We start from the raw sequence: 27,480 nt of genomic DNA on the forward strand, positions 1-27,480 counted from the left end.
TCCCAACTGGGCAATGACAGAAATAGTGGGGTTGGGGTGGGGGTGAGGAGCAAGGATGTCCACACAGTGTCAGACCTCAAGGGACTGCTTTTCCTAGCCATCCAGACCTCCTGAGGAGACCCTCTGGATCAATATCAGTTGCAGAAGACTTCTATCACCTTTTCAATAGACTGAAAAGTAAATTAAAAGAAACCCTTTAAACTAAAAAAAAAATAATTTATTAGGTTCTGATTGAAATCTTCCTTCTTAACTACACTATGAAAGAACTCCAATTAGCTGTAGAAGTCTTGAAGACTTGAAGGAAATTGAAGGAAGAGAAATAGGTCTTTAGGGCTTTCTGTACTTCAATGAGCCCCATGGTGTATTTAGCTCTGAGTCCACGAACCTCAGATACTGAGAGAAGATTGAAAACACTCCTCAAGAAGTCAGAGGCAAAACTCAAAGTACCTGGAAGCATTAATGGGCCCCACTGAGGGCCACTACTGACAAAGTCTCCCCATGGACTCGTTAGAGGAGATAGCTGGAGGCTGTGATTGCAGGAAGGCAAAGGCACAGTGCAGGTGGCTGTAAAGCTGTTGCTTTGTTTGATGAAGCAGAAGGGCCAAACCTGACCCTCAGGCCCTGGGAAGGCAGATCCTGCCCCTCAGGTGTGGCTCAGGGCTCTTCCTGGGGGCAGTGGGGTGTGAGGGTGAGCAAGGCCAAGGGTAGGGAGACTGTGCAACACCTCCCGGCTTCCCCATGCAACCGTGAAGCAGAAACCAAGCCCAGAGCCTCAAAATAAAGTTTCTTCTGGTAGGCCTTGGTGGCAGAGGGAAGTGCCATAGCCAAGGGGACAAAGACCTTGGTGCTGTTGGGCTTTTTAGCCTGGCCAGAGCCCTAGGCCACCTGTACTGCAGAGTGACCATCACTGTCCCATGCCTGTGCCTCTTTCCTTGTAGGCTGCAGGCACCCATCGTGCTTTCCCACATCGCTCTCACCCCGGCATTTCCGTATCTTTTCTGATGTCTCTCCACTCTCACCGGCTGTTCCTTGAAACACAAATCCATGGGCTAATACACACTCGCTCTTGGTGACCTCTTGCACCACAGTGCAACCCTTTGACTGAGATTTCTTCTTCCTCACATGCAGTCCGAACCTTCCAAGCTGCATTTTGTTGAGGTTTCCTTCTCTTCCCACTACCAAGAAAAGCTCCACCGCCTCTGAAGCCAGGTTGCTCAGGGCTTCCTTCATTTTGGGCTTGAAAAGGTACAAGGATGGAGATGACACAAGCTCTCTGGGAAATCTCCTCCAGTGTTTGCCTGTCTTGACAGGGAGAAAGTTTTACTCATTTGTTTCAGCTGATGCCATTGGCCCTCATCCTCCCATCACACACAACAGTGAAGAGCCTGGATGCATTTTCATGGTGACAGCCAAGAAGATGTGGGCAGGCTGATATTAGGTCTCCCCAAAGCCTTCTCTTCTCCAGGCTTTGCACCTTTGCAGCAAAGGTGGCCAATGGCTTTCTGGGCTGCACTAGGAAGAGCACTGCCAGCAGGTCGGTGGAGGTGATCCTTCCTCTCTACTCAGCCCGGCTACAATTTGTCTTGCCCATTTCCCTCGGTGTTTGCTACCCTACTACCTTCACTTAGAGGTGGTGGTAGGACTTCAGGTTACTGGTTGTAAATAGGGTAAAGGCCTCTCATGAATGTTTTCACAGTCAGTGTCACAGAAGTCTAAACATCATCTGAACAGATCTTACCTCTTCAAAATCTTTCATCTCTGCTGGCCAAGCCCTTCTTCCCTCTCTCCATTCTCCAATTTTTCTTACAGAATCATACACTCATAGAATGGTTTAGGTTGGAAGGCACCATCTAGTTCAACCCCCCTGCCATGGAGCAGAGGGGTAGAACACCTCCCTTGACCTGGTGGCCACATTTCTTTTGATGCAGCCCAGGATACAGTTGGTTTTCTGGTCTGGGAGTACAGACTGCCGGGTTGTGCTGAGCTTCTCATCCACCAGCACCCCCAAGTCCCTCTCCTCAGGGCTGCTCTCAAGCCATTCTCTGCCCAGCCTGTATTTGTGCCTGGGATTGCCCTGACCCACATGCAGGACCTTTCCCTTGGCCTTGTTGAACTTCATGAGGTTCACACAGACCCACCTTTCCGGCCCATCCAGGTCCCTCTGGATGGCACCCCTTCCCTCCAGCGTGTTGACCGTGCCACACAGCTTGGTGCCATCAGCAAACTTGCTGAGGGTGCACTCAATGCCACTGTCCACTTCACCTACACAGAGGTTAAACAGCACTGGTTCCAGTACCGACCGCTGAGGGATGCCAGTCATTACTGGTTTCCTCTCAGACATCAAGCTGCTGACCGCAACCCTTCCAGTGCAGCCATCCAGCCACTTCCTCATCCATCAAGTGGTCCATCCATCAAATCCATGCCTTTACAATTTAGAGACCGGGATGTCACGTGGGACAGTGTCAAATGCTTTGCATAAGTCCAGGTAAATGTTGTCCCTTGCTCTCCCCTTATTCACCAATGTTGTAACACCGTCATAGAAGGCCACCAAATTTTTTAGGCATGACTTGCCCTTAGTGAAGCCATGCTGGCTATCACCATTCATCTCCTTATTTTCCATGTGCCTTAGCAGAGATTCCAGGAGCATCTGCTCCGTGATCTTGCTGGCACAGAGGTGAGACTGACCAGGCTGTAATTTCCCAGTTCTACCTTTTTTCCCCTTTTGAAAATGGGGGTTATGTTTCCCCTTTTCCAGTCCAGTGGGAACTTCACTGGACTCCCACAACTTTTCAAATGTAATGGAAACAGGCTTAGCAACTTCATTCACCAGTTTCCTCATGACCTACAGATGGATTTCATCAGGACCCATGGGCTTGTGTACCTTCAGGTTCCTTAGATGATCTCGTGCTCCTGTAGTGGGTTGTTCCTCATTCTCACAGCCCCTGTTTTTGCCTTGTGTGACTTGGGCGGTGTGTTTAGAGCCCTTGCTGGTGAAGACCGAGGCGAAAAAGTCATTGAGTACTTCAGCCTTCTCCATATCCTGGCTGAGCAGGTCTCTCTTTCCTTCCAGAGAGAGCCCACATTTTTCCTAGTCTTGCCTTTATCCCTGATGTACTTACAGATGTTTTTCCTGTTGTCCTTGATGTCCCTAGATAGATTTAATTCTATCTGGGCTTTAGCTTGCCTAATCTGGTTCCTGGCCACTTGGACAGTTTCTCTGTATTCCACCCAGTCAACCCATCCTTGCTTCCACCCTCTGTAGGCCTTCTTTTTGCTTTTGAACTTGTCCAGGAACCCCTTGTTCATCCATGCAGGCCTCCTGACTTTTTTGCCTGACTCCTTCATTCTTGGGCTGCACTTCTCCTGAGCTTGGAGGAGGTGATCCTTGAATATTATCCATTTCTCTTGGGCCCCTCTTCCTTCCACTATTTTTTCACATGTTACCCTGCCAAGCAGGTCCCTCAAGAGGCCAAATTACCCCTATATGCCATCACTACTACAGTTGCTGTATGCTATATCGATGGTATTACCGTGAGAGTCACCTAAATTAATGAGGAATGAACTTGGACGCAACTGAACAAAGTGCAGAAGTGATGGAACCAGAGCTGACCTCAATAGCTGGTGCCCAGCAATCTTCTTGAGACCGACATCTTCCACCCGTAGACCATGGGCATGAGCATGGGCTGTGCAGATACACCAGCTGCGAGCTCCAGGTGCAGCATATAACAATTCTACACCACACACTATCTCTCCTGCCTTGAAAGATAATTAAGACAGATGGAGCCCAAAGTCATGGACTAAATGAGCTCAACGGACATTTCAGTGGGATGGTCCACAGACTAATATCTCTGTGTCTGTATATATATATAGAAGCTGAGAGGGAGCACAGGCAGGCCAAGCTGGCCAAAGGAGTATTCCATACCATAGCCATCATGCGCAGCGTATAAACGGGGGTTGGCCGGGGGGCAGTGATCCATGATTGCTGCTTGGGACGGGCTGGGCAATCATTCATTGGGTGGTGAGAGCAATTTTTGTGGCATCAATTATTTTGTGTATTCTTTTGCCTGTTATTATTATTTTCCTCTTATGTTATTTGTCTGTTAATCTGTCTTTACTTCAAGCCACAAGATTTGTTTTATCCTTTTTCTCCCTCAATTCCTTATCCTACTTGTTGTTGCAGAGGGGGCGGAAAGTGAGTAAATGGCTGTGTTTTCCTAGTTGTTGTCCAAGGTTGAATCACGAAAACCTGGGAGATCCTGTTTTATTGAAGAGCAGTTATCTGACAGGCCACATCTGACACAGTGTCGTGCAAGAGTCAGACACAGCTTAAGACGAGTAGTATAAACACAGAAATATATCAATAAGTAGGACTATCACAAGAGAAAAAAAACAGACTCCGGCCTAAGATAAACTCTGTGAAATGTGCGGAGAAGCAGAGGCAGGTTATTGTCGGGGAAACAGCATCCCATGGGCCAGTTTCCACAGGGCATCCTTGAGCTCCTGGTTCCTCATGCTGTAGACGAGGGGGTTCACTGCTGGAGGCACCACTGAGTACAGCACTGAAAACGCTAGGTCCAGAATTGGGGAGGAGATGGAGAGAGGCTTTAGGTAGGCAAACATGGCAGTGCTGACAAACAGGGAGACCACAGACAGGTGAGGGAGGCACGTGGAAAAGGCTTTGTGCCGTCCCTGCTCAGAGGGGATCCTTAGCACGGCCCAGAAGATCTGCACATAGGACAGCACAATGAAAACAAAACATCCAAAGACTAAACAGAAACTAACCACCAGAAGCACGACTTCCCTGAGGTTGGAGTCTGCGCAAGAGAGCTTGAGGATCTGGGGGATTTCACAGAAGAACTGGTCCACAGCATTGCCCTGGCAGAGGGGGATTGAAAATGTACTGGCCGTGTGCAGGAGAGCATTGAGAAACCCACTGCCCCAGGCAGCTGCTGCCATGTGGACACAAGCTCTGCTGCCCAGGAGGGTCCCGTAGTGCAGGGGTTTGCAGATGGCAACGTAGCGGTCATAGGACATGACTGTGAGGAGAGAAAACTCTGCTCTAACCAAGAAGGCAAACAGAAAGACTTGGGCAATGCATACTGCATAGGAAATGCCCCTGGTGTCCCAAAGGGAATTGGCCATGGATTTGGGGACAGTGGTGGAGATGGAGCCCAGGTCCAGTATCGAGAGGTTGAGGAGGAAGAAGTACATGGGGGTGTGGAGGCGGTGGTCACAGGCGATGGCGGTGATGATGAGGCCATTGGCCAGGAGGGCAGCCAGGTAGATGCCCAGGAAGAGCCCGAAGTGCAAGAGCTGCAGCTCCCGTGTGTCTGCGAATGCCAGGAGGAGGAACTGGGTGATGGAGCTGCTGTTGGACATTTGCTGCCTCTGGGCAATCTGCTCAAGCAGGAAAACACAGTAGGTTAGTGGAGAGGTTAGTTCTCTAAGCAAAATCAAATCCGTTTCCCATGGACTCTGCCCCTGCTGCACACACCCCTGTTCATTTTCCAGAAGACCTTCCTCAGCTCCATGGCTGGAGCTCTGGTCGGTGCTGGCTGAACGTGCTGGGAGGAGCAGGGCCTCTGCCTGCTGGCTGCCGAGGACTCCGCGCTGCTCTGCAGCGGTGGGTTCATGGGACGGTGGTGTCAGGGACCAACCCTGGTGTTCTACTTTGTCTGATGAAAGCACTTCTAATGCAGAAGGGCCTGTCAGCATTAGCACTCTCTCTGCTAAGGAACTAAGATTCCAGAAGGCAGTTTGAGAAGTCTGAGGTTCTTTACAGCTCCCCAGATCTCACCTGGGGAGTTTTCTTGCGTGTCAAAAATGCTCGGCATTTCTGCCACACTCAAGGAGAAAAGAGTGAGTCCTGTAAAGCAGGATGATTGCCTGTGGCTTAGAGCAGAGTCGGGGACCTGGTTTGTCCATCCGTCTTGTTCCCAGCTGACAAGTCCTTGCAGCCTCATGAGAGGGAGGGTCATCACACTCATTTGTTGCAACCAGACATTGCTGAGAGCAGAGGGATCCACCTCAGACCATGAAACGTCTCACCCTTTCTGAAGGTCTCAGCACCCACTTCTAGCCAAGGACACACAGGGCTCATTTCACCGACCCAACAGCATTTCCTCAGCCACAGAGTCTCTGTGTTTCTCCGTGGGGCTTTCAGATAACACAGTGGTGCTACGGGACAGCTTTCAATCCTGGAGGGCAGCTCACAGCTTGGATGGACGCCCAAAGGAGAAGCCCATTGTCCTAATTTTTGCATCTCAGTAAGAGAAAATTGACTCATTCCTCAGCCCCACAGGCTGCATTGCCCACAGCCCCACAGCTTAGAGGAAAGCTGGGACACTTGTTCCCATGGACAAATTACAGGAATGGATGAACAAGATCAGTGTGGGACTCTGCAGCCGAAATTCCCCTCCCCGGGGAGTCTGACAGCAATAAAAAGATAACTTCAAACAGACGTGTGGATAAAGCAGGAAAAATACTGTGAGGGTCTGGCTGAGAGAGGCCAGGGCAGAAGCAGCCAAGCCCTCAGGACAGCGTTACCCTCACCCAGCTGTGCATGCCACCTCCCGGACAGTGAGAAGGCAGGACAGTTGCCCTCGTCCCGATTGCTGATCACCAGAAATGGGCATGTGGCAGAAGGGATCCCCTTCGTCTCTTCTGCTGCTCTGCTGGACAGAAAGGTGACTCCCACCTGAGAACCCACGGCCGTGAGGTCCAAGGGCTGGGCTGGGTTGCTCAAGGAAGGTGTCTGCACTGCGGGGGTGGCTGGGAGGTGCCGATATCTCCCCTACAACAGGGTTTCCTTGAGCAGTTCCCTCCTCCCCTGCCCATCTCTGCTGCCTGGAGCTCTCCCTGCCAGGAGCTGTTTCCCTGGCCCCTCATCTTTTCCCTCCAGTGCTCCCAGACCGCAGCCCAGCCCCTCTGCACCCAGCTCTGCCCTGCAGCCTCTCCGTGTGTGCAGGGGCTAAAGAGCAGGTCCCACAAACCCTGAGGAGACTGGAAAGGGGATGCTGGTTCTGTCTGTATCCCCCAAAAAACCTGAAAAACTGGAAACTAAACACAGACCCAGAAAAGCTCCCAATCTATACAGTGATCTCTCATTTGAGCTTGCAATTGAAAAGTTGCCTTGAAAACGTGCCACTGCCCACCCAGCCAACAAGATGAGAGATCTCAAAAGAGGGACACTTCCCTTCCAGGGAACTCTGTCTTGAAAAGTCCTCTCCGGAATGCCTGGAGGTGATCTTGAGCTGTGAGCAGCCCTGACACACGCAGCGTACTCTCAACAGCAGGTGCCTCCCCTACCCGTGGTTGCTCCTTCCACCCACAGCTTCTCCCCACAGTTGCTGTGGGAAGCTCCCCAGGCAGGCTGAGAGCTGACCCTGGCAGGAGATATGTCCCTGCCCCAGCACACAGCCCATGGGGTGCAGGGACCCTGCTCTGACGGACAGCCCTGGGCACCCCTGCCTGCACACCCACCTTCACAGCCCTTGGGCTGTTCATGGAAGAAGGCAGCCGTCATGCCCTGTGCCTTTGATGGTGCCACAGGAAAGCCCTGCTCGCCAGCATGTCCTCCTAAAACACAACAGAGGAGTTGTGAGCGTCCTCCTGAAAGATCCCATGGGATGTGCCAGCTTTCGGAGATCTCTGCAGGAACCACAGCTGCTTTGCTTTATGAAGATTTCTCCCCCTATTAACTCTCAGCATCCTCCCTCTCCAGGCTGCCTTTAACTTAATGCTGCCTCCCTCCTCTGCCCTCGCTGCCTGCAGGCAGAGCCCTCAGCCCTGCTGTGCTTGGCAGAGGAGCTGCTCCTGGGCAGAGCTGTCTCTCTGCAGCGCTGCCCGCTTGCCATCAGCTCCCTCCATCCCAGGAGCCCAGCCCAGCTCAGCAGAAGACCAGGCATAACTCTCTCTGCCTCCTCCCCATCCTCTCCGACTCCCATGAGGTGGCCCTGGGCCTCCAGGGCTGACAGCTCCTGAAAGGCAGCAGGGTCTCTCCTGGGGAACAGGATTCAAAGCAAACTGAAGTAATCACCAACGGTCCCTCTCTAAACACTGGCCAGACTGATTCCTGCAGTGGGAATTGCTCTACCAGGATGTGTGGATCTACAGGAGGTGCCAATGTTCCCATCTCGAAACCCCCACTCCTCTCCCATTGTCAGGCAGGGCACGTAGGCAGTAACAGGCAGGGGATCATTTCCACCTGTGCAGGACGGGGGTTGAGCCAAGCCAATGTAGGCACCTCAGCTCTCAGCAGCATTCCCCAGGCTGGAGGGGCACTCAGCTTCTCCAGTGCATCCCACAGACCCACAGGAGGTGGGGTTCCTCTTGCCTCAGCTCAGCTGCACAAAATCGGTGTGAGCTCTTTATCTGAGCTGCCATGTTAAAAATGGAGATAGAGGCCAGGGGGGACCTTTTCTGATGCAAACACAGGGTGACACTTGAGGTGGCTCAGGACAGGTGCGGGGCACTGCAAGCTCTAATGGAGCAGTTGTGAGAGACAGGGCAGCATCTGGGGGCATCGTCCTGGATGATGGTGGGGAATCCCTTTGGCCAACTGAAATGACAGAAGATGATCACGTTTAGGACAACTCAACCTGTCCCACCTCAGTATGCTTAGTGCAGCCGATGGAGGTATTCATCTGCCCAGATGGAGTCACGTGCCACAGGGGGAGCTCAGCCTGTGTTTCTCTTCTCCTTCGCTTGTATTTCCTACATCTCCACCAAGTGGAACCAATGTTTTCCTATTTGCCTACGTTGCCTAACCTAGCCCAGGGCAGCTGCTCAACTTAGTGGTCACAGGCAGGCCTGTGGCGCTACCTCAGATGCCAAAGCTGCCCAGCACAAATACGAGGCACATCACAGCAGGGTCTCCACTCCTGTGCCAACACTTCCAAATGCTGCTGATTCTTCTTGCCTTCATCTTTCATTCCCCTCTTTGATAACACAATCAAGGAACAGGGGAACAATTTTCACAGTGTATCTGGTCAATGTCCATAACCAAGGACGTTCTTAGCAGCACCTTGTCCTTCCTGGAGATCAGCGTGACCTCCATCACACCACAGACAGAAAAGCCCTCTCTTGTCAGGGCTGCAAAGGCAAGCCCTGTTTCTCTCTTGCCTCGGGAAGAGCACAGTTTTCTAACTTTGTGGGCCCCTACTTTCACCCTTACATTGCCACCTGCCATCCAGACCAGCACGTCTCTGCTCTGAAGGAAAGTCTGTCATGGTTTTAGCCAAATTGGCCAATGGCTGGCGACTGATGATCCCCCCCAAGCCTCTCGTGCATGGGGAGGAGAGGGAGAGATAAAGAGTGATTTACGAGTTTAGAATAAACTAAACTACTTCAATGAAATATTAATAATAAAATAAAAAAGAAAATAATGAAATAGATACAGTATATACAAAACCGTATTAAGCTCCCAGGATGATGTCACCAGCAGGCACTGTGAAAGTCCCAGGCTGGACCGAGCAACGGGTGGGAACCAGGTCCCAGAGTTGGGGTCAGGAACGCATGGTTCGGGATCAAAGGCAGATCAACAGACAGGGTTCTCCTCGGACGTCAGCTGTTGGAGGAAGAGAGTTGACCCTTTGATCCCTCAGCTTTTATACTGAGCATGGGGCAGATGGGATCACGGAATCACAGAGTCACGGATTTTTCCAGATTTGGAAGGGACCTCTAGAGATCATCTAGTCCCACTCCCCTGCTAAAGCAGGACTGCCCAGAGCACATGACTCAGGGCTGCATCCAGGCGGGTCTTGAAAGTCTCCAGAGAAGGGGACTCCACACCCTCCCTGGGCAGCCTGTTCCAGGACTCTGTCACCCTCGCCGTAAAGTAAGTTTTTTCTCATATTTGATCGGAACTTCCTGTGTTCCAGCTTGTGCCCGTTACCCCTCGTCCTGTCACTGGGAACCACTGAAAAGTGTCCAGCTCCATCCTCCTTCAACCCACCCTTTAGATACTTGTCAACATTAATAAGGTCTCCCCTCAGCCTTCTCTCCCCCAGGCTAAAGAGTCCCAGCTCTCTCAGCTGGGAATACCCCTGTTGGTCAATTTTGGGTCACCTGTCCTGTCCGCTCCTCCCCACAGGTGGGACCCCTCTACACTTTTCCACTTCTGACCCTCTAACGGGGCAAATAATGAGAATTAGCTGACCTTGGTTGTTACAGCAATAAGTATAAGCAAGAGCCTCGCTGTGTAGTGTTCCTTGGCACAAACTGTCTTATCACCCTGAACGAACCCTTTCAGACACAACATGCTGTTAGTGTCAGGGAGTTAGAAGAGGCCTAGCTAAAAAGTAAAATTACTGAACAGAAAGTTGGTTCTGTTTTACCTCAAACCAGGACAAAGTCTTTGCTTGCCCAGGATCTACGGCACAAGACCTGTGACAATTTAGAGCTGGGCGCCGGTGCCACAGCTGAGGTGCTGCAGCCCAAATGTGCGACAAAGCCCAGAGCCTGGGGCTCAGACAGGAGGAGCTGGAGCCCTGTGTGCTCTCACAGAGCTGTGACATTGACTTAATAACTGCCGAGGTGTGTGGGACAAGTCAGAAAGCTTGAGGTGCTGCAGTGGATGGATACAGAGTCTGGAGAAGAGACAGCTGGGGAGAGCTCACTCAGCTCTTGAGTGAGCTCTCACATCAAGTGCAGGGCAGCCAAGGGATCAGGGCCAGCCAGCAGGGGTTTAGGAAAGGGAAGTCCTGCTTAACCAACATGAATTCTTTCTATGACCATGTGACCTGCCTTCTAGATGCGGGGAAGGCTCTGGACGTTGTCTATCTGGGTTTGATAAGGCCTTTGACACCGTCCCCCACAGCATTCTCCTGGAGAAGCTGGCGAATCCTGGCATAGACAAGTGTACTCTTCACTGTGTTAAAAACTGGCTGGATGGCCGTGCCCAGGGAGTTGTGATTAATGGGGTGAAATCCTCTTGGCAGCTGGTCACCAGTGGTGTCCCTCAGGGCTCAGTTTTGGGGCCAGTTTTCTTTAGTATCTTTATTGATGATCTGGATGAGGGGATTGAGTGCACCCTCAGTAAGTTTGCAGATGACACCAAACTAGGTGGGAGTGTTGATCTGCCTGAGGGTAGGAAGGCTCTCCAGAGGGACCTGGACAGGCTGGATCGATGGGCCAAGGTCAACTGTGTGAGGTTTAATAAGGCCAAGTGCCGGGTCCTGCATTTCGGTCACAACAACCCCAAGCAACGCTACAGGCTTGGGGAGGAGTGGCTGGAAAGCTGCCCGGCAGAAAAGGACCTGGGGGTGCTGGTGGACGGCCAGCTTCACATGAGCCAGCAGTGTGCCCAGGTGGCCAAGAAGGCCAACAGCATTCTGGCTTGTATCAGGAATAGCGTGGCCAGCAGGAGCAGGGAAGTGATGGTGCCTGTGTACTGGGCACTGGTGAGGCCTCACCTCGAGTGCTGTGTTCAGTTCTGGGCCCCTCTGTACAAGAGGGACATTGAGGTGCTGGAGCGTGTCCAGAGGAGAGCGACCAGGCTGGTGAGGGGTCTGGAGACCAGGGCATATGAGGAGAGGCTGAGGGAGCTGGGCATGTTTAGCTTGGAGAAGAGGAGGCTGAGGGGAGACCTCATTGCCCTCTACAACTCCCTGAGAGGAGGGTGGAGAGAGGTGGGTGTTGGGCTCTTCTCCCAGGGGAATAATGACAGGAGCAGAGGAAATGGTCTGAAGCTGCGGCAGGGGAGGTTTAGGTTAGATATTAGGAAGAATGACTTTACTGAAAGAGTGGTCATGCACTGGAACAGCCTGCTCAGGGAGGGGGTTGAGTCACCAGCCCTAGAGGTGTTTAAGAAACGTCTAGGTGTGGCACTTCAGGGCATGCGCTAGTGGCAGAGACTGTATGTTGTTTGGTTGGACTCGATGATCTCAAAGGTCCTTTCCAACCATGAAGATTCTGTGATTCTAAGATCAGGAGGGGGATCCTTCAGTGTAGGAGCTTCCTGGGGGAATGGAGATCCTCTAGGGGTCGGGCAGCAGATTCGGTGAGCCCTGTTGGGTGAGGGGACCCTGCAGGGTTCAAACAGACCCAGAAGTTTCTGTGAGTTCCTGGGGCCAGCTTCTGAGCACAGCTGCCAGATGTGCCAACAGAGGTGATGCTCACCTGGGTCTCCTACCCAGGGAATCATCAGGGAATCAGGGAAAAAGGGATCAGGGCTGTGATAATGGAGTGGCAGCCTTGGCTGCAGTGTCCATCAAGTAGCGGGTTCTCAGCTCCCCAGGGGAGTAAGCAAGGAGAGACGCAGAGTGCAGACAGCAGGTCTCAGAGGGGAAAACTTCGAAGTAACAACCGAAAGGCTGCAAGAAGGTCTCCCCGGAGCCTTCTCTTCTCCAGACGGAACAGCCCCAACTCTCTCAGCCCGTCCTCACAGCAGAGGGGTTCCATCCCTCTGATCATTTCTGTGGCATTCCTCTGGCCCGTTCTGTGAGGCAGCAGCAGGAATGCAGGGAGCTCTGCCTGGGGACAGACAGACTCGGCTGGGAGCTGAGGCGTCAACAGGAGAGGACAGAACAACCTGGGAAACTGGCAGCTTTGTGGCGGGTGAATGTCTGCTCCAGACTTCATACCAACAAACAAGCAACAGCTAGTCAGGGATGTAAAAGCCAGGGCTAAGAAGGTAGAGTTGAGGCTCCTGAGAGAAAGGAAAAAGCCCGAGAGCAGGAGACGTCAGGAGAGCAGGCTTTGGCCTGCTGGGGGACTGGCTTGGAAGAATCCTGTGGGATACGGCCCTGCGGAGAAGCAGGGTGCAGAGGGCTGCTTGAGGACCTCCTCTTCACGCTCCAGAACGGCCCGCCTTGACATTCAGAGAGGAAGGCGTGGATGAGAAAGAAGCTGCTGACAAAACCCAAGCCTGAAGAGGAGGCACAGAGAAGGTGGAAGCTGGCTGCCTGCCAGCCTCAGGGGTTTTGTGTTTCCATACCGGAGACAGGCAGTTGTGTGTGCGTGTGCTTGTTTGTGTGGGGGGGAACTGAAGCGATGAGGAGATCCTGGGGCCAGCTTCTAGATAGAGCATCTACAACCAGCTCCTGGAGGGATCCATTTTCTCTGTGTGTCTACACAGGTCTATATTTTCCACTGACGTAGTCTGCCATACAGGCAGCGCACCGTACCAATACCCTCACTGGTATTTTGGTGATGGTTGTCACGGTACTTCCTACTTGAGGTGGCAGTTCTATTGAACTAGTACCTCCTTTAATTGTCTATTGTGGCCTGCAACTCCTCAGGTTATCTTGTGAGAGACAGCACCACCAGGGTGAGCCATCAGCATAGAAACATTAACAGATGAGCAAATGGATCTTCATTCCAGGGCAATGGAGCTTCACTTCAGGGGAACCGTAAGAAACTCTGGGATATGGCCAAGAGAAACCTCCAGAAGTTTACAAGGAGAAGTGTCCGGTCCTGCACTGAGGGGGAGGAAGGAATAACCAGGTGCATCAGAGCCCACTGGGACCTAACGGGCTGAGCAGTGGTCCTGAGGAGAAGGTGCTGGGAACTGGAGTGGCCCTCCAAAGAAAAGTGTCCCCCTGTGTGCAGCTCCCCATTTTGGAGGAGTGGGGAGGAACTGGAGAGTGCCCAGAGGAGGTCTGCCCAGGTGTGGTTCAGCGTATAGTGCACATGCGCTGCGTGGGGAGGCTGAGGAATGTGGGCTTCTTTGCCGCTTTGGCCCCATGGTGGAGAGGTTCTGGGCAGGACAGGGGTTGCTCGAAGGACAGTTTCAGAGATGATGGGGCTTTTCTTCTTCGTGGGAGACCGCATGAGAAAGAAATAATGCCAGAACTTGTAGCTTGGGAGGTTTAAACAGGAAATGGGAGAAAGAAACGTCACTCCAAGGGCAGTGCTGTGGAAAAGCGGGCCATCCAGAAAGAATGTGGATCAGCCCGTGGCTTTCTGTTTAAAGAAATATCCCGGAAGGATGGCGAGACTTCAGAAAGCTTAGTGAGTTGCTCAGGCGAGAGCAAGGTGGAGAAGCAGGGGAGATGTCTGCAGCCTGCAGGGAACATGCCCAGGTGTGGAACACGATAGGACAGCCTGTGGTGGTTTCAACAGTGTGGGGCTGTTGAAATGTGAAAAGCCCCCAAGAGATCCAAGGTCTTAATCTCCGTGTCTGTGACTGTTACCTCTGCCACTGATGCCTATAAGGAGTACAAGAGCCTGGTGGCCTCTTCGTCCCCACCTGGGAGCCTGGGAGGTGTCCTACTATCATTCTGCACATGTCATTGCACTTCCCTTCCCTCATCATCCGCATGGAAGAGCAACTTGGAAGACAAGTGATGGGTGACAAGTGATGGCTGGTGGCAAGCGATATGGAGAAGGCCGAGGTTCTCAACAACTTCTTTTCCTCAGTCTTCACTGGCAAGGGCTCCAAGCCACACTCCCAGAGTCACAGAAGACAATGGCAGGGGTTGGACAGAACTGCCCATCGTAAGTGAAGATCAGGTTCTTGACCATCTGATGAACCTGAAAGTGAACAAGTCCATGGGACCCGATGGGATACACCCACGGGTACTGAAGGAACTGGTGGATGAGGTTGCTAAACCGCTCTCCATTATATTCCAAAATCCATGGCAGTTTGGTGAAGTCCCCACTGACTGGAAAAGGGGAAACATAATCCTCATTTTCAAAATGGGAAAGAAGGAAGAACCAGGGAATTATAGGCCAGTCAGTCTCACCTCTGTTCCTGGTAAGATTATGGAGCAGATCCTCCTGGAGGCACTGCTGAGGCAGAAAAATAACCAAGAGGTGATTGGGTACAATCAACACGGCTTCACCAAGGGCAAATCATGCCTGACAAACCTGGTGGCCTTCTATGAGAAAGTCACAACATCAATAGACAAGGGGAGAGCAACTGATGTCATTTACCTGGACCTGAGCAAAGCCTTTGACGCTGTCCCGCGTGACATCCTGGTCTCCAAGCTGATAAAATATAGGTTTGATGGACTGACAATTCAGTGGATAAAGAACTGGCTTGACGGCTGCACCCAAAGAGTGGCTGTCAATGGGTCCATGTCCAAGTGGAGGCCAGTGACAAGTGGAGGCCCTCAAGGATCAGTACAGGGACTGGTCTTGTTTAACATCTTCGCCAGCGACATGGACAGTGGCGTAGAGTGCACCCTCAGCACGTTTGCCAATGACACCAAGCTGCGTGGGGCGGCTGACACGCTGGAGGGAAGGGATGTTATCCATAGGGGCCATGAACAGGCTGGAGAGGTGGGCCCATGCCAACCTCATGAAGTCCAACAAGGCCAAGTGCAAGGCCCTCCATCTGGGTCGGGGCAATCCCAAGCACTGATATAGGCTGGGCAGTGACTGGCTTGAGAGCAGCCCCGAAGAAAAGGACTTGGGGGTGCTGGTGGACGAGAGGCTCCACATGAGCCGTCAGTGTGAACTAGCAGCCCAGAAAGCCAATCGTCTCCTGGGCTGCATCAGAAGTGTGGCCAGCAGGTCAAGGGAGGTGATTCTCCCCCTCTACTGCATTCTCGTGAGACCCCACCTGGAGTACTGTGTCCAGTTCTGGAGCCCCTACTACACGAAAGATATGGACATGCTGGAACATGTCCAGAGAAGGGCCACGAGGATGATCAGAGGGCTGGAGCACCTCTCCTATGAGGACAGACTGAGAGAGCTGGGGTTGTTCAGTCTGGAGAAAAGAAGGCTCCGAGGAGACCTTATAGTGGCCTACCAGTATCTTAAGGGGGCCTACAAGAAGCTGGTGAGGGACTTTTTAGGATGTCGGGGAATGGTAAGACTAGAGGGAATGGGTTAAAACTAGAGATGGGTCGATTCAGACTGGATGTTAGGAAGAAGTTCTTCACCATGAGGGTGGTGAGACACTGGCCCAGGTTGCCCAGAGAGGTGGTGGAAGACCCATCCCTGGAATTTTTTAAGGCTAGGCTGGACGGGGCTCTGAGCAACCTGATCTAGTGGGAGATGTCCCTGCCCATGGCAGGGGGTTGGAACTAGATGATCTTTAAAGTCCCTTCCAACCCTAACAATTCTATGGTTCTGTGATTCTAAATGGTTTTTGATTGTCCTTCCTGGTACTGTCCCACTTGTGGTGGGGCTGATGGTCAATGCTATCCTGGAGAGGAACTTGGAGTTGCCAGAGCTCAGGGGATCTCCCGGAAAAGTGTGTGAGTCTGGATGAGCAGTGAGTGGTACCTCATAAAAAGACTGACCATCCAAGGTGGAGTGTCCTTGAAGGAAAGGTGAACCTGAAGAAACCATGGGCTAACAAGGCCCCTGTGATGCCAGGAGCCAGCAGGCCAAAGGGACAGAAGACTAGACTTCAGTCACAAGACTTCTAGTCAGAAGACTAGACTTCAATTCAGCCCATTGTCCTGGAGACCCTGTGGTACCGATCTAGGGCAGCCCTTCCCTGCCCTTTGTGCCACTGGAGACACCCCATTGTCCTGCCAAGCCCCGTCCTTGTCTACTGAGCAATCAGGGAAGATGGAAGGGGGCTCAGCACCAGTGATCCCTTTGGCTTGGATCTGCTCTACACCCCAACCATTATGGCCAGTGCAGGGTCACCCCATGGCCCTGCAGCCCCCACCTTCTGCAGAGCAGCACCGCCAGCTCAGGATCCTGCAGGAAACATGGGGTGGGAACCAGGAATGTCCAGCCAGGCCAGCCTGGACACACTCACCTGGGGAAAGGCTCTTCCAGGAGAAGGGGTGTCCCTGGAGAAGAGCAAGGGAGCATTTCTGTGCCTGCAGGGAGGAATCCATGAGAAGGAGAAACCTCTTCCTGCAGGCCCCCACTCAGGGCAGGCTGCTCTGTTCCTGGACCAGGACTCTTGTGCTGGCCTGGGGAGAGGGGCTGGCACTGAGGGGACACAGACCATCTGTGGCCCTGGCACTGGGGGAGGCCACCAAAACAGGAGGGCTGAGGGGGACAGAGCCCTGAGGGCTGCTGGGGTACTTTGCCAGGGAGATGTCTCCCCACCCTTGAGCACACCTGTCCCATGTGGTTCCAGCACGGTGGGGCCATTGGACCATTAATGGGGCAGCAAGGACGGCCTTCCCATTGCTCTCCGGTTTCCCATCCCCTTACTTCTCGCTCAGTCACATCCCTCTAAAGTACCCAGGTGCTGCTTTGAGCTTCAGGCAGTTGGAAGAATGCCCTGGTCTTTCAGCAGGCTGATAATCTCTTCAGCCTAATCCTTCCATGTGTTTATATCTGTCATATCCCATCCATCTCTCTCCCATACTTGGAGTGAGGTTATTCCTTTTGGATGGTGACCCTCACTGGAGGAGGTTCACCAGGTTGAAGAAGCCCATGTCTCTCACCGTCCCCACACAGGGCACATGGTTTAGGCCCCAAACCTCAAAACTAAAAAATTCCAACTGAACTCAAGAAAACAGGTTTCGGCATCAAGGGCACATGACCCTGGCACAGGGAAAAAGCCTGACAAGCTGTGGAGTGTCCTGTTGTGGAGACACTAAAAACCAGCCTGGACATCTTCTTAAGTGACCTGCTCTGGCTGACTCCCTCTAGGGCAGCAGGAATGAACTAGACGATCTCCAAAGATCCCTTTCAATCTACATGATTCTGTGAGGACATGGCAGTCCAGCAAAAGGCTTTATGTTTAGAGTAGATGCTTGTGAGGTCCCTTCTGCCTGAGAACCCAATAGACCAGCAGCAGGCCAAGGTCTGGCATGTCTGGCTGCTATAACAGTGGGCATCTGCTTTGGATGCTCATTTTAGGGTCACCCCTGTCTCTGCAGGTGGCAGGTGTGGAATAATTACTAAACTGGCCAAGAATACAAAAGTACAGCATTGTTCACACATTAAGGATAGTCATAAAATCAAGAGCCTTCTGAGGTAGAATGCAGCCGCAGCTGCCACACGAAGAATGCAACATCTGTGATTCCCTGTACAAGGTTGTTTGTGAAACTACACGAGGGATGGAACGGAACGTGATTGTTCCGTGGCCTTCCCTTGTGACGAATAGCAGATATGGGAACGAGATGCTACTACAGAACTGATAAGCGGCCTACACGCTACCCGAGCCAACATTTCGTCAAATGTTGATGAAATGCTGTCCTTTGTGCGAACTTTGCTCACCACAATGTACCAAAACACACCTCCATCCTGGAGGCTGCCTGCCCCCAAGGTGCGACCACTCCTCCTTGAGTACACCAACCATAATAAAAGTATTAATGACTAAAGTCACTCAAACTCCACTTTGAAGAAAAAAAAATAGTATAAAAATAGCCCGAGAGAGGGGGGGGGATATGGGGGAAGACACCATCGCGAACAAGTCAGGAGAACTCCATCACTGAATTCCGGGACCAGTCGACGGGCTGAGCCTTTCTTCCCCCCCATAGGGACGCCTGTGGGTAAGACTTAGATTAAACCGAGTGTTTCCTCGGGGAACTTAGAAATTTCTCTAGAGAATCTCTTTCCTACATTTGTAGCCAGGCTGTATCGTTTATAACTTTGTCGCGCGTTTTGTATACTTAACAATGTCTTTATTTGCACGTGCTTTACAGACAGTGTATTTATCACCAGCAATCCTAAGAACCTGTATATCTGTTGTTTAAATAAACTGCACTGTTTCAGTAGCTGGTCGTTTCGGTGTCTCACTGAATGCGACCAAAGACTCGAGAGTGGCCGTGCTAGTTCGTGAGCACGACGAGACTGAAGGTGCAGTCCATTATTAGTGTATCCAAATTGTAATAGTTTAAAACATATTAAACGCGATTGGACTGATAGTGGTGAATTGGCATCACTCAGAATTTAATCCCAGCCGCACCTGGCGTCCCACCTCGGTGAGGAGTGTTAGAACGCAAGGGGGGTTATCTTCTGCCAAAACCACTTGGCCCCTCTTCACGCAACAGCCTCATTTTTAGCTTCCAAAATCTCCTTTTCAAGGCACTAAAGCCCCCTTTTTAGATTCAGTCCACAATTTGGAGGGCCAAAGCTTCATTTTAAGCCCCCCAAGCCCCATTTTTAGGGTGTAAAGCCTCAGGTTTTGGTACCAAAGCATCTTTTGAGGGCACAAAACCTGATTTCAGGGTTCAAAGCTTCCATTTCATTTCCAACGCCCCATGTTTAAGGCTGAAATCCTCAGTTTTGGGACTCAAAGCCATCTTTTCCGACCCAGAACATTTCTTCAGGGCCCACAGTTCAAACCTGAGGGTCTGAACCCAAAGGCGCAGCTTGTCGCCTGGCAACGTCCGCCCTCCCCTCTCTGTCCCGCCTATGGGCCCTGAGCAGCCAATCGGCTTTGAGGAGGCGGGGGCAAGGCACACGATTGATGTGTAACCAACCAATCAATCTTCAAGGCCTGCAGGGAAGGTGGCAGGAGTCAAAAACAACCCTTGGCACCATGTGGGGGCGGGGCATGTGGGCTCCACCAATCACAGCTGGAGTTCGAGCAGCACACAGATGATTGATAAGCGTCTGACCCATCAGTTGATGGGAGGAGCAAGGGGGAAATGCCAGGCAGCCAATGAGAGGAAACATCCTGGGCAGAGTGACAGCCCAGGCAGCCAATCAGAGAGTGCATCACCTCAGGTGACCTGCGCCTGGGCAGCCTGACCACCTGGGAGCCAATCAGGAGCCGCCTCCAGGCAGGGCAGGCCCCAACCCAGGGCAGAGTGACAGCCGAGGGGACCAATCGGAGGCAGCATCACCTCAGGGGAAGGGCGGGTGCTGCTGCTGTGCAGCCTGAGCACCCAGGAGGAGGGCGGTGGGCTGGGCCGGGATGGGGGAGGGGGATGCTGGTGGCGGGGCGTGTTTGGGTTTTTTGGGGTGGATTTGGGGTTGGTTTTGTTGGATTTGGGGTTTTTTGGCTTGGATTTTTGGGGTTGGATTTTATGGATTGGATCTTTCAGGGTTGGTTGGGTTGTATTTTGGGTTGGTTTTTTTGGGATTTGGTTTCTTGGAGTTGGGTTCTGGATTTTTTTGGGTTGGGTTTTTGGGTTGGATTTTGGGTTGGTTTTTTGGGTTGTATATTTTTTGGCTTGACTTTTACCCCTGCGCGGGCGTGTCAGGCAGCCATTGTGACATGAGGGCGGCAGGGCCAGCGCTGAGTGTCTGGCGGTGGCTGCAGGGCAACCCAGGCAGGCTGAGAGCTGACCCTGGCAGGCGGCAGACTCCCTGCCCCGGCAAACAGCCCCCTGCAGCACAGGGACCCTGCTCTGAGGGACAACCGTGGCCACCCCTGGCTGCACACCCACCTTCACACCCCTGCAGCCGCCCCTGTCCCTGTCCTGCCCTGTCCCTCTGATGGTGCAGCTAAGTTCAGATAAGCACTGATGCCACAAGCAAAGGTGATGCCGGTGCTGTCTGTAGGTAGAGGAGTGGGGGAAGGCACTTACGAGGCTTTGGCAGATCTGCTGATCCCTCGGTGTAAGAGGAGTCTCAGTGACTAATTCAAACTTGACAGCTTCTTTCTCTTTTTTCTTACAAGCGAGATGAGATCGCAGACCCTTAAAGGTCTTCGTCATTAAGATAGCCACTGCCTTGACCATTGCTCTTGAAATGCTTCCTCTGCCAATATCCTGGTTGTGACCTGGAGCTGTGAGAAACCCTGATCCATGGGGCAATCTCTTGAGCCCAAAAGGACAACCACAGGGATCTCCCCAGACAGGCTGAGAGCTGACTCTGGCAAGCGACAGAGTGCCTGCCCTGGCTGAGAGCAGGGACCCTGCTCTGAGAGACAACCGTGGCCACCCCTGGCTGCATAGCCGGCATCACATCCTGCAGCCCTCCCTGTCCCTGTCATGCCCTGTCCCTCTGATGGTGCAGCAGGGAAGCCCTGCTCTGAGCACGTCCTCCTCCTCTGTAGAAGAGAGAGAGCCCACAGGCTGTGGGTTATGCCAGCTTTAGGAGATCCCTTCACGAACTGCAGCTGCATTGCCCTGCACCCAGAGACTTACTGTGTCAAGGACTGCAAAGACTTCTCCTCTCTTGAGCACTCAGCATCCTCCCACTCCTGACTGCCTTTAAACCTTTTTCTGCCTCCCTCCTCTGCCCTCGCTGCCTGCAGGCAGTGCCCTCAGCCCTGCTGCGCTTGGCAGAGGAGCTGCTCCTGGGCAGAGCTGTCTCTCTGCAGCGCTGCCCGCTTGCCATCAGCTCCCTCCATGCCAGGAGCCCAGCCCAGCTCAGACGCAGAGGACCAGCCAAAGGCCTTTTAATGTCAGATTCAAAACCCAAAGTTCCCTGGAGCGTTAATGGGTCCCACTGAGGACCATTACTGACAAAGCCTCCCCAGTGGCTGGTTAGAGCAGTCAACTGGAGGCAGAGATGACAGATAGGCAAAGGGAATGTCCAGGTGGAACACATTCGGAGTAAACCTGGATGGGTTCCATTCAGCCAAAGGGTGAAGCCGTGACCCCCAGCCCTTGGAAAGGGAGATCCTGTCCCTCAAAAGTAACTCAGGGCTCTTCCTGGGGCAGTGAGATGTGGGGATGCTCAACGGTAGGACTATGCAACAACAGCTCCCAGGCTCTTGGGTGGGGAAGGGGAGGCAATGAGACACTAATGCTGTCAGGATAAAGTGCTTCCTCACAGGCATCGGTGGCAGAGACAACAGCCGAGGGCAGAAAGAGCTCATCCCTGTTGGTGCGTTTCAGGCTTTCTTCATCCCTCTATCAGCTCCACCACAGGCTGTCCTACAGTGTCCCACACCTGCACCTCTTTCTCTGCAGGCTGTAGACCTCCACCCTGCCACCACACCTTGCTCTCACCTCAGCATCTTCCTTCCTTTACTGATGTCTCTCCATCCTCCCTGGCTGTTCTTTGAAACACAAAGCCATGGGCTGATCCCGTCTCCCTCTGGGTGACTTGTTACACCACAGCACTGCCCTTGGAGTGACATTTCTTTTTCCTCATGTGCAGTCTGGACCTCCCCAGCTGCACGTTGCATCGCTATTTCTTTCTCATGCTGTACCTTACGAGAAAGGAAAGGCCCATCATCTCTGAAAGCAGCCTTCAAGCACTCTCAGGTTACTGCAATACTGCCTGGAGCCCCCACAGTGCTGGGCCAAGGAACTGCACATCCCTCAGCCACCCCACACAGGTCACGTGCACGAGGTCCCGAACCCCACCTTGGCAGACCTCCACTCAGCACTCTCTAGTTCATCACTACTTCTCAGAAATGGGGAGCGACACACTGGGACACAGCCACATGTGTGGGGCCACACCGGTGCTGAGTTGAGGGGGATGAGAACTCAGGTTCTCTGGGTGGCCCACGCTCCTCCTAATGCAGCCCCATATGCAGCTGGCCTTGTTCATAGTGTCCCTACTCTACGGGCTCGTAGGGCATCCCTCGTAGTGCCCAGGCCCTTCTCCTCAGAGTCTCTGCTCAGCCCGTCAGGTCCCAGCCTGTGCTGATGTATGGGCTTATTCTCCCCCTTCCCCCCCGGCACCCACCAAGGCAGGACTGACCACTTCTCCCTGTAAAACTTCAAGGGACTTCCACTGTCCGAATCCCAGAGTTTCTCAAGGTCCCGGTGGACTGAAGCACCATTTACTCAGCTTTTAATGTTTGCACGCAGCTGGCTCATCTTGACTGGGGTGTCTCTCACAAGAGAACAGCATGAGGAGTTGCAGGGCACTACAAATACTCCTTCCTAGAGAAACTCTGGGTCTGGTACTGGTCAAGCCATAGGTCTGGACCCAGAGGGGAAGTTGCCCTTTCTGGGAGAGAGCAGCAGGAACACGTGGGGCTCTGCCTGGGGGGAGGTGATGAGTCAACTGAGAGCTGAAGGGCCAGCACGAGAGGGCAGGACATGGGCACCGCTGTGGTGGGTGGATGTCTGCTATGGATCCCCTGACCAGGAAGAGGAAGCAGATGAGGCCTTCTTCAGACACCTGGAAGAAACCTCATGTTTGCAGGCCCTGGTCCTCATGGCCGACCTAAACTATCCCAGCATTTGCTGAAGGGGCAAGAGAGTGAGGTGCAAACCACCCAGGAGGGGTTTGGAGCTCATTGGGGATGTCTTCCTTACAAGGGTGACTGTGATGCCATGAGGTGAAGTGCCCTGTGGGACTTCCTCCTTACAAACAGGGAAGAGCTGGTCAGGGCTGTAACAGTCAGGGACGGGAAGGTAAAGGTGAGGCTCCTGAAAGAAGCAAGCCCATAGCTTTTCCCTTTTGGTCCTTCCCCTCTTTTGTGTTGCTTTTAAAATCTTCTTTTGTTTTTCCCCCTCACAGCCAGAATGATTTACCAAAACTGGTTTTCAGCGAGAAAGTGGTCAGTGACTGAGGACCTTTCCCTCCTCCCTGTCTTGCTTACCTTTACTTCCCACGTCTCCTCATTTGTCACTCTCTCCATGCCACTTTCTCCACTTTCTGAGGTGTTTTCTCTTCCAATAGAATTCCTTTTAGCGTATCCTAAATGATGTATTTAAATAAGACTAGAGGAAGAACTAGAGGAAAAAGACTAGATTGAGAAACACCAATTGTGGTCTCCATTTACTGTAAAGAGACTCTTGGGTAAAGAGCGCATGTGCAATAACTTACCTACTGTTTCTAGTGAAGTCCTACTCTAACTCCCTTAATAACTTTGTTCTTTGTACATCAAAGGATGTCTTCTTGCTTTCAGATGATTCTCCTCTCCATTCTGTTTTCCTTCCAGCCTGTGCCCGAATGTCCCCATGAACCTCTTTTCTCGTCCTTCTATGTTCTTTCGCTCTGTCTCATCTTCTTTTAACCTCCTGAAGCATTGTTTCCTCCACTGACCATCTGCCCTTGAACACTGCAGCTTGGATGCAAACTATTGAACCATACCAGTGTCACGGAGTTCCTTCTTTTGGGCTTCCCCTCCCTCCACCATCAGGAGGTGCCTAATGGCAATAACTCTCTGGGCTTCGGACCTGGTTATCTTAGTTTGCCCTTTTGAGAGGCCTGGTTGACAGAGTCCCCTGGGAGGCAGTCCTGAAGGGCAAAAGAAGTCCAGGAAGGCAGGACGTTTTTCAAGAAGGAATTTTAAAAGGCGCAGGATCAGGCCATCCCCATGTGCCTAAAACCAAGCTGGGGAAGAAGACTGGCCTGGTCAAACAGAGAGCTTTGTCTCAAACTCAGGGGAAAAAAGGAGATTATGACATTTTGAAGAAGGGGGAGGCAACTCAGGAGAACTACAAGGATGTTGTGAGGTTATGCAGGGAAAAAATTAGAAAGGCCAATGCCCAACTAGGTCTTTACCTGGCTAATGTCATAACAGACACTAAAACATGTTTCTATGATTACATTAGAAACACAAAGAGAGCTAAGGAGAATCCCCATCCTTTATTGGATATGGCGGAAAACATAGTGAAAATGGATGAGGAAGAGGCTGAGGTACTTAATACCTTCTTTGCCTCCGTCTTTACTAGTAAGAACAGCAGTTCTCTGGGTACTCAGCCCCTGAGGGGGAAGACAGGGATGGGGAGCAGCATGAAGCCCCCATAATCCAAAGGGAATAGTGAGGGACCTGCTACAGCACTTAGACATACACAAATCTATGGGGCCAGATGGGTTCCACCCACAGGTACTGAGGGAGCTGTCGGAGATGCTCACCAAGCCGCTTTCCATCATTTTTCAGCAGTCCTGGCAAAGCGGGGAGGTGCCAGTTAAGTGGAGGTTAGTAAAGGTGACACCCATCAACATAAACGGCCAGAAGGAGGATCCTGGGAACTACCGCCCTGTCAGTCTGACCTCGGTGTGGGGAAGATCATGGAACAGATCACCCTGAGTGCCATCATGTGGCACATGAGGACAACCAGGTGATCAGGCCCAGTCAGCATGGGTTCATGAAAGTCAGGTCCTGCTTGACAAACCTGATCTCCTTCTATGAGAAGGTGACCCACTTAGTGGATGAGGGAAAGGCTGTGGATGTTCTTTACCTGGACTTTAGAAACGCCTTTGACAGCATTTCCCAAAGCATTCTCCCTGAGAAACTGGCTGCCCGTGGCTTGGACGGGAGTACTCTATGCCAGGTGAAAACCTGGCTGGATGGCTGAGCCAAAGAGTGGCCAAAGTGGTGGTGAACAAAGTTTAATGCAGGTGGCAGCTGGTCACAAGTGGTTTTCCCCAGGGCCTACAACTGGGGCCAGTTCCTTTTAATGTCTTTATCAATGATCTGGATGAGGGGATCGAGTGCACCCTCAATAAGGTTGCAGACGACACCAAGTTGGTTGGCAGTGTCGACCTGCTTGAGGGTAGAAGGGCTTTGCAGAGGGATCTGGACAGGCTGGATCGATGGGCAGAGGCCAGTGGCCTGAGGTTCAACACAGCCAAGTGCCGGGTCCTACACTTGGGTCACGAAAACCCAATGCAGCACTACAGGCTTGGAAGTGGCGAGGTGGCTGTTGGTGTCTTCTCCCAAGTAACGAGTTACATGACAAGAGGAAATGGCCAGGAGTTGTGCCAGGGAAGATTTAGATTGGATAGTAGGAAAAACATTTCTTCACTGAAAGGTTTGTCAAGCACTGGAATACTTTTATTTTCAGCCAAATCAAAGGGATTTGGTTGGTATCAGACAGCCAAGTTTAAACGCATGGGGGATGGAGGGCCCTGGGGAGAGCCCAGTCCAAAAATCCAACCCCAGCAAATCTAGCCCAAAAAGAAAAACCCAACCCAAACACCCCCAACCCAAAAAAACCCAACCAAAACCACCCCAAAATCCACTCCAAACAACTAAAAATCCCAGGGTTCAAAAAGCCCAACCCCAAAAATCGAGTCCCCAAAACCCAAAATCTAATCAAAAAACCATAAACCGAACGCCCAAAAACCCAATCCCAAAAAACCCAAACAAAAAAACCCAACCCAAAATTCAACCCAAACAACCCGAAAAATCCAACCCGAAAAATCCAACCTGAAAAATCAAACCCCAAAAATCCAACCTGAAAAACCCAAAATGCAACCCAAAATATCACTCAAAAAACATAAAATCCACCCCAAAAAATCCAAGCCCAAAAAATCCAAGCCAAAAAAGGTAAAGCCCAAAAATTCCAAAATCCAAGCCAAAATCCAACCATTAAAAAAAACCCCACTCCAACTTCAAACCCAACCGACCCAAAATCCCAGGGCTCAAGGCCAGCTTGGACGGCATTGGAGGAACCTGACCTGCTTGAACATGTCCCTGCCGATGGCAGCCCCACCACTGCGGGCAGCACATCAGCGGTTGCCATGCCACCACCGCCAGACAATCAGCGCTGGCCCTGTCACTGTCATGTCACAATGGCTGCCTGACACACCCATGCAGGGGTAAAAATCAAACCCAAAAAACCCAACCCCAATATCCAACCCAAAAAATCAAACCCAAAAAAGTCCAAAACCCAACTCCAAACAACCCAATCCCCAAAAAACCCAACCCAAAATTCAACCCAACCAACTGCAAAAATCCAATCCAAAAAGTCCAACCCCAAAAATCCAACCCAAAAACCCAAAATCCAACCCAAAATCTAACTGAAAAATACCCCAAATCCACCCCAAAAAATCCAAGCCCAAAAAACCCAAGCCCAAACATCCAACCCAAAAAAATCCAAAATCCAATCCAAAATCCAACCCAACAAAACAAAATCCACCCCAACATCCAACCCAACCCACCCAAAATCCCAGGGCTCAAGGCCAGCTTGGACGGCGTTGGAGGAACCTGACCTGCTTGAACATGTCCCTGCCGATGGCAGCCCCACCACTGCGGGCAGCACATCAGCGGTTGCCATGCCACCACCGCCAGACACTCAGCGCTGGCCCTGCCGCCCTCATGTCACAATGGCTGCCTGACACGCCCGTGCAGGGGTGAAAATCTAACCCCAAAAATCCAACCCAAGAAATACAATCAAAAATCCAACCCAAAATCCAACGCAAAAATTCAAACCCAAAAAAATCCAAAACCTGAACCCAGAAAAATCCAACCCCAAAAAACCCAACATTAAATTCAACCCAACCCACTTGAAATTTCTAACCCGAAAAATCAAACCCAAAAAACCCAAAATATGACCCAACATCTAACTGAAAAAAAACAACAATCCACCCCAAAAAATCCAATCCGAAAAAATCCAACCCAAAATTTCTAACCCGAAAAATCCAACCCGAAAAAAATTAAAAACCCAACCCAAAATCCAACCCGAAATTCAGCTCGGTTAACAGAAAAAATCTAACCTTAAAAATCCAACCCGAAAAACCCCAAATCCAACCCCAAATACAACAACAACAACAAAAAAACCATACAAAATCCAATCTAAAAAATCCAACCACAAAAAACCCAAATACTCAATGGAAAACTCAACCAAAAAATCCAACATAAAAAATCCAACCCTAAAAAAACCCGCAAAAACCGCCAAATCCAACCTAAACGACCCAAAATCCCAGGGCTCAAGGCCAGCTTGGATGGCATTGGAGGAACCTGACCTGCTTGAACATGTCCCTTCTGATGGCAGACCCACCACTGCGGGCAGCACATCAGCGGTTGCCATGCCACCACCGCCAGACACTCAGCGCTGGCCCTGCCGCCCTCATGTCACAATG

General features: G+C 51.8%; 2 protein-coding genes across 2 annotated transcripts in view; both read right to left on the reverse strand.

Moving 5' to 3' along the window:
• Positions 1-4,443: 4,443 nt before the first annotated feature.
• Positions 4,444-7,917, reverse strand: LOC128903380 (olfactory receptor 14A16-like). The gene is made up of 2 exons (XM_054187398.1): positions 7,846-7,917; positions 4,444-5,397 (listed from the first exon to the last, which is right to left on the reverse strand). Exons 1-2 carry the CDS (start codon positions 7,867-7,869, stop codon positions 4,444-4,446), a joined length of 978 nt encoding a protein of 325 aa, XP_054043373.1. The 5' UTR covers positions 7,870-7,917.
• Positions 7,918-11,978: 4,061 nt separating this feature from the next.
• LOC128903266 (olfactory receptor 14J1-like) overlaps positions 11,979-27,480 on the reverse strand; it is a gene marked incomplete at its 5' end in the record, with an annotated part of 33,246 nt that continues 17,744 nt past the window's right edge. Inside the window, one exon of the mRNA XM_054187281.1 lies at positions 11,979-12,026. Coding sequence (XP_054043256.1) covers positions 11,979-12,026 — 48 coding nt within the window. The remainder of the gene's footprint in view (positions 12,027-27,480) is intronic.

Source organism: Rissa tridactyla, unplaced genomic scaffold (genome assembly GCF_028500815.1).
Source record: "Rissa tridactyla isolate bRisTri1 unplaced genomic scaffold, bRisTri1.patW.cur.20221130 scaffold_29, whole genome shotgun sequence".
NCBI lineage: Eukaryota > Metazoa > Chordata > Aves > Charadriiformes > Laridae > Rissa > Rissa tridactyla.

Coding starts and splice junctions, on each gene's coding strand:
- LOC128903380 (XM_054187398.1), bottom strand. CDS start 7,869: ATGGAGGGAGCTGATGGCAAGCGG. Junction 5,398..7,845: donor AGGGAGCTGATGGCAAGCGG/GCAGCGCTGCAG, acceptor CTGCTTGAGCAG/ATTGCCCAGAGGCAGCAAAT.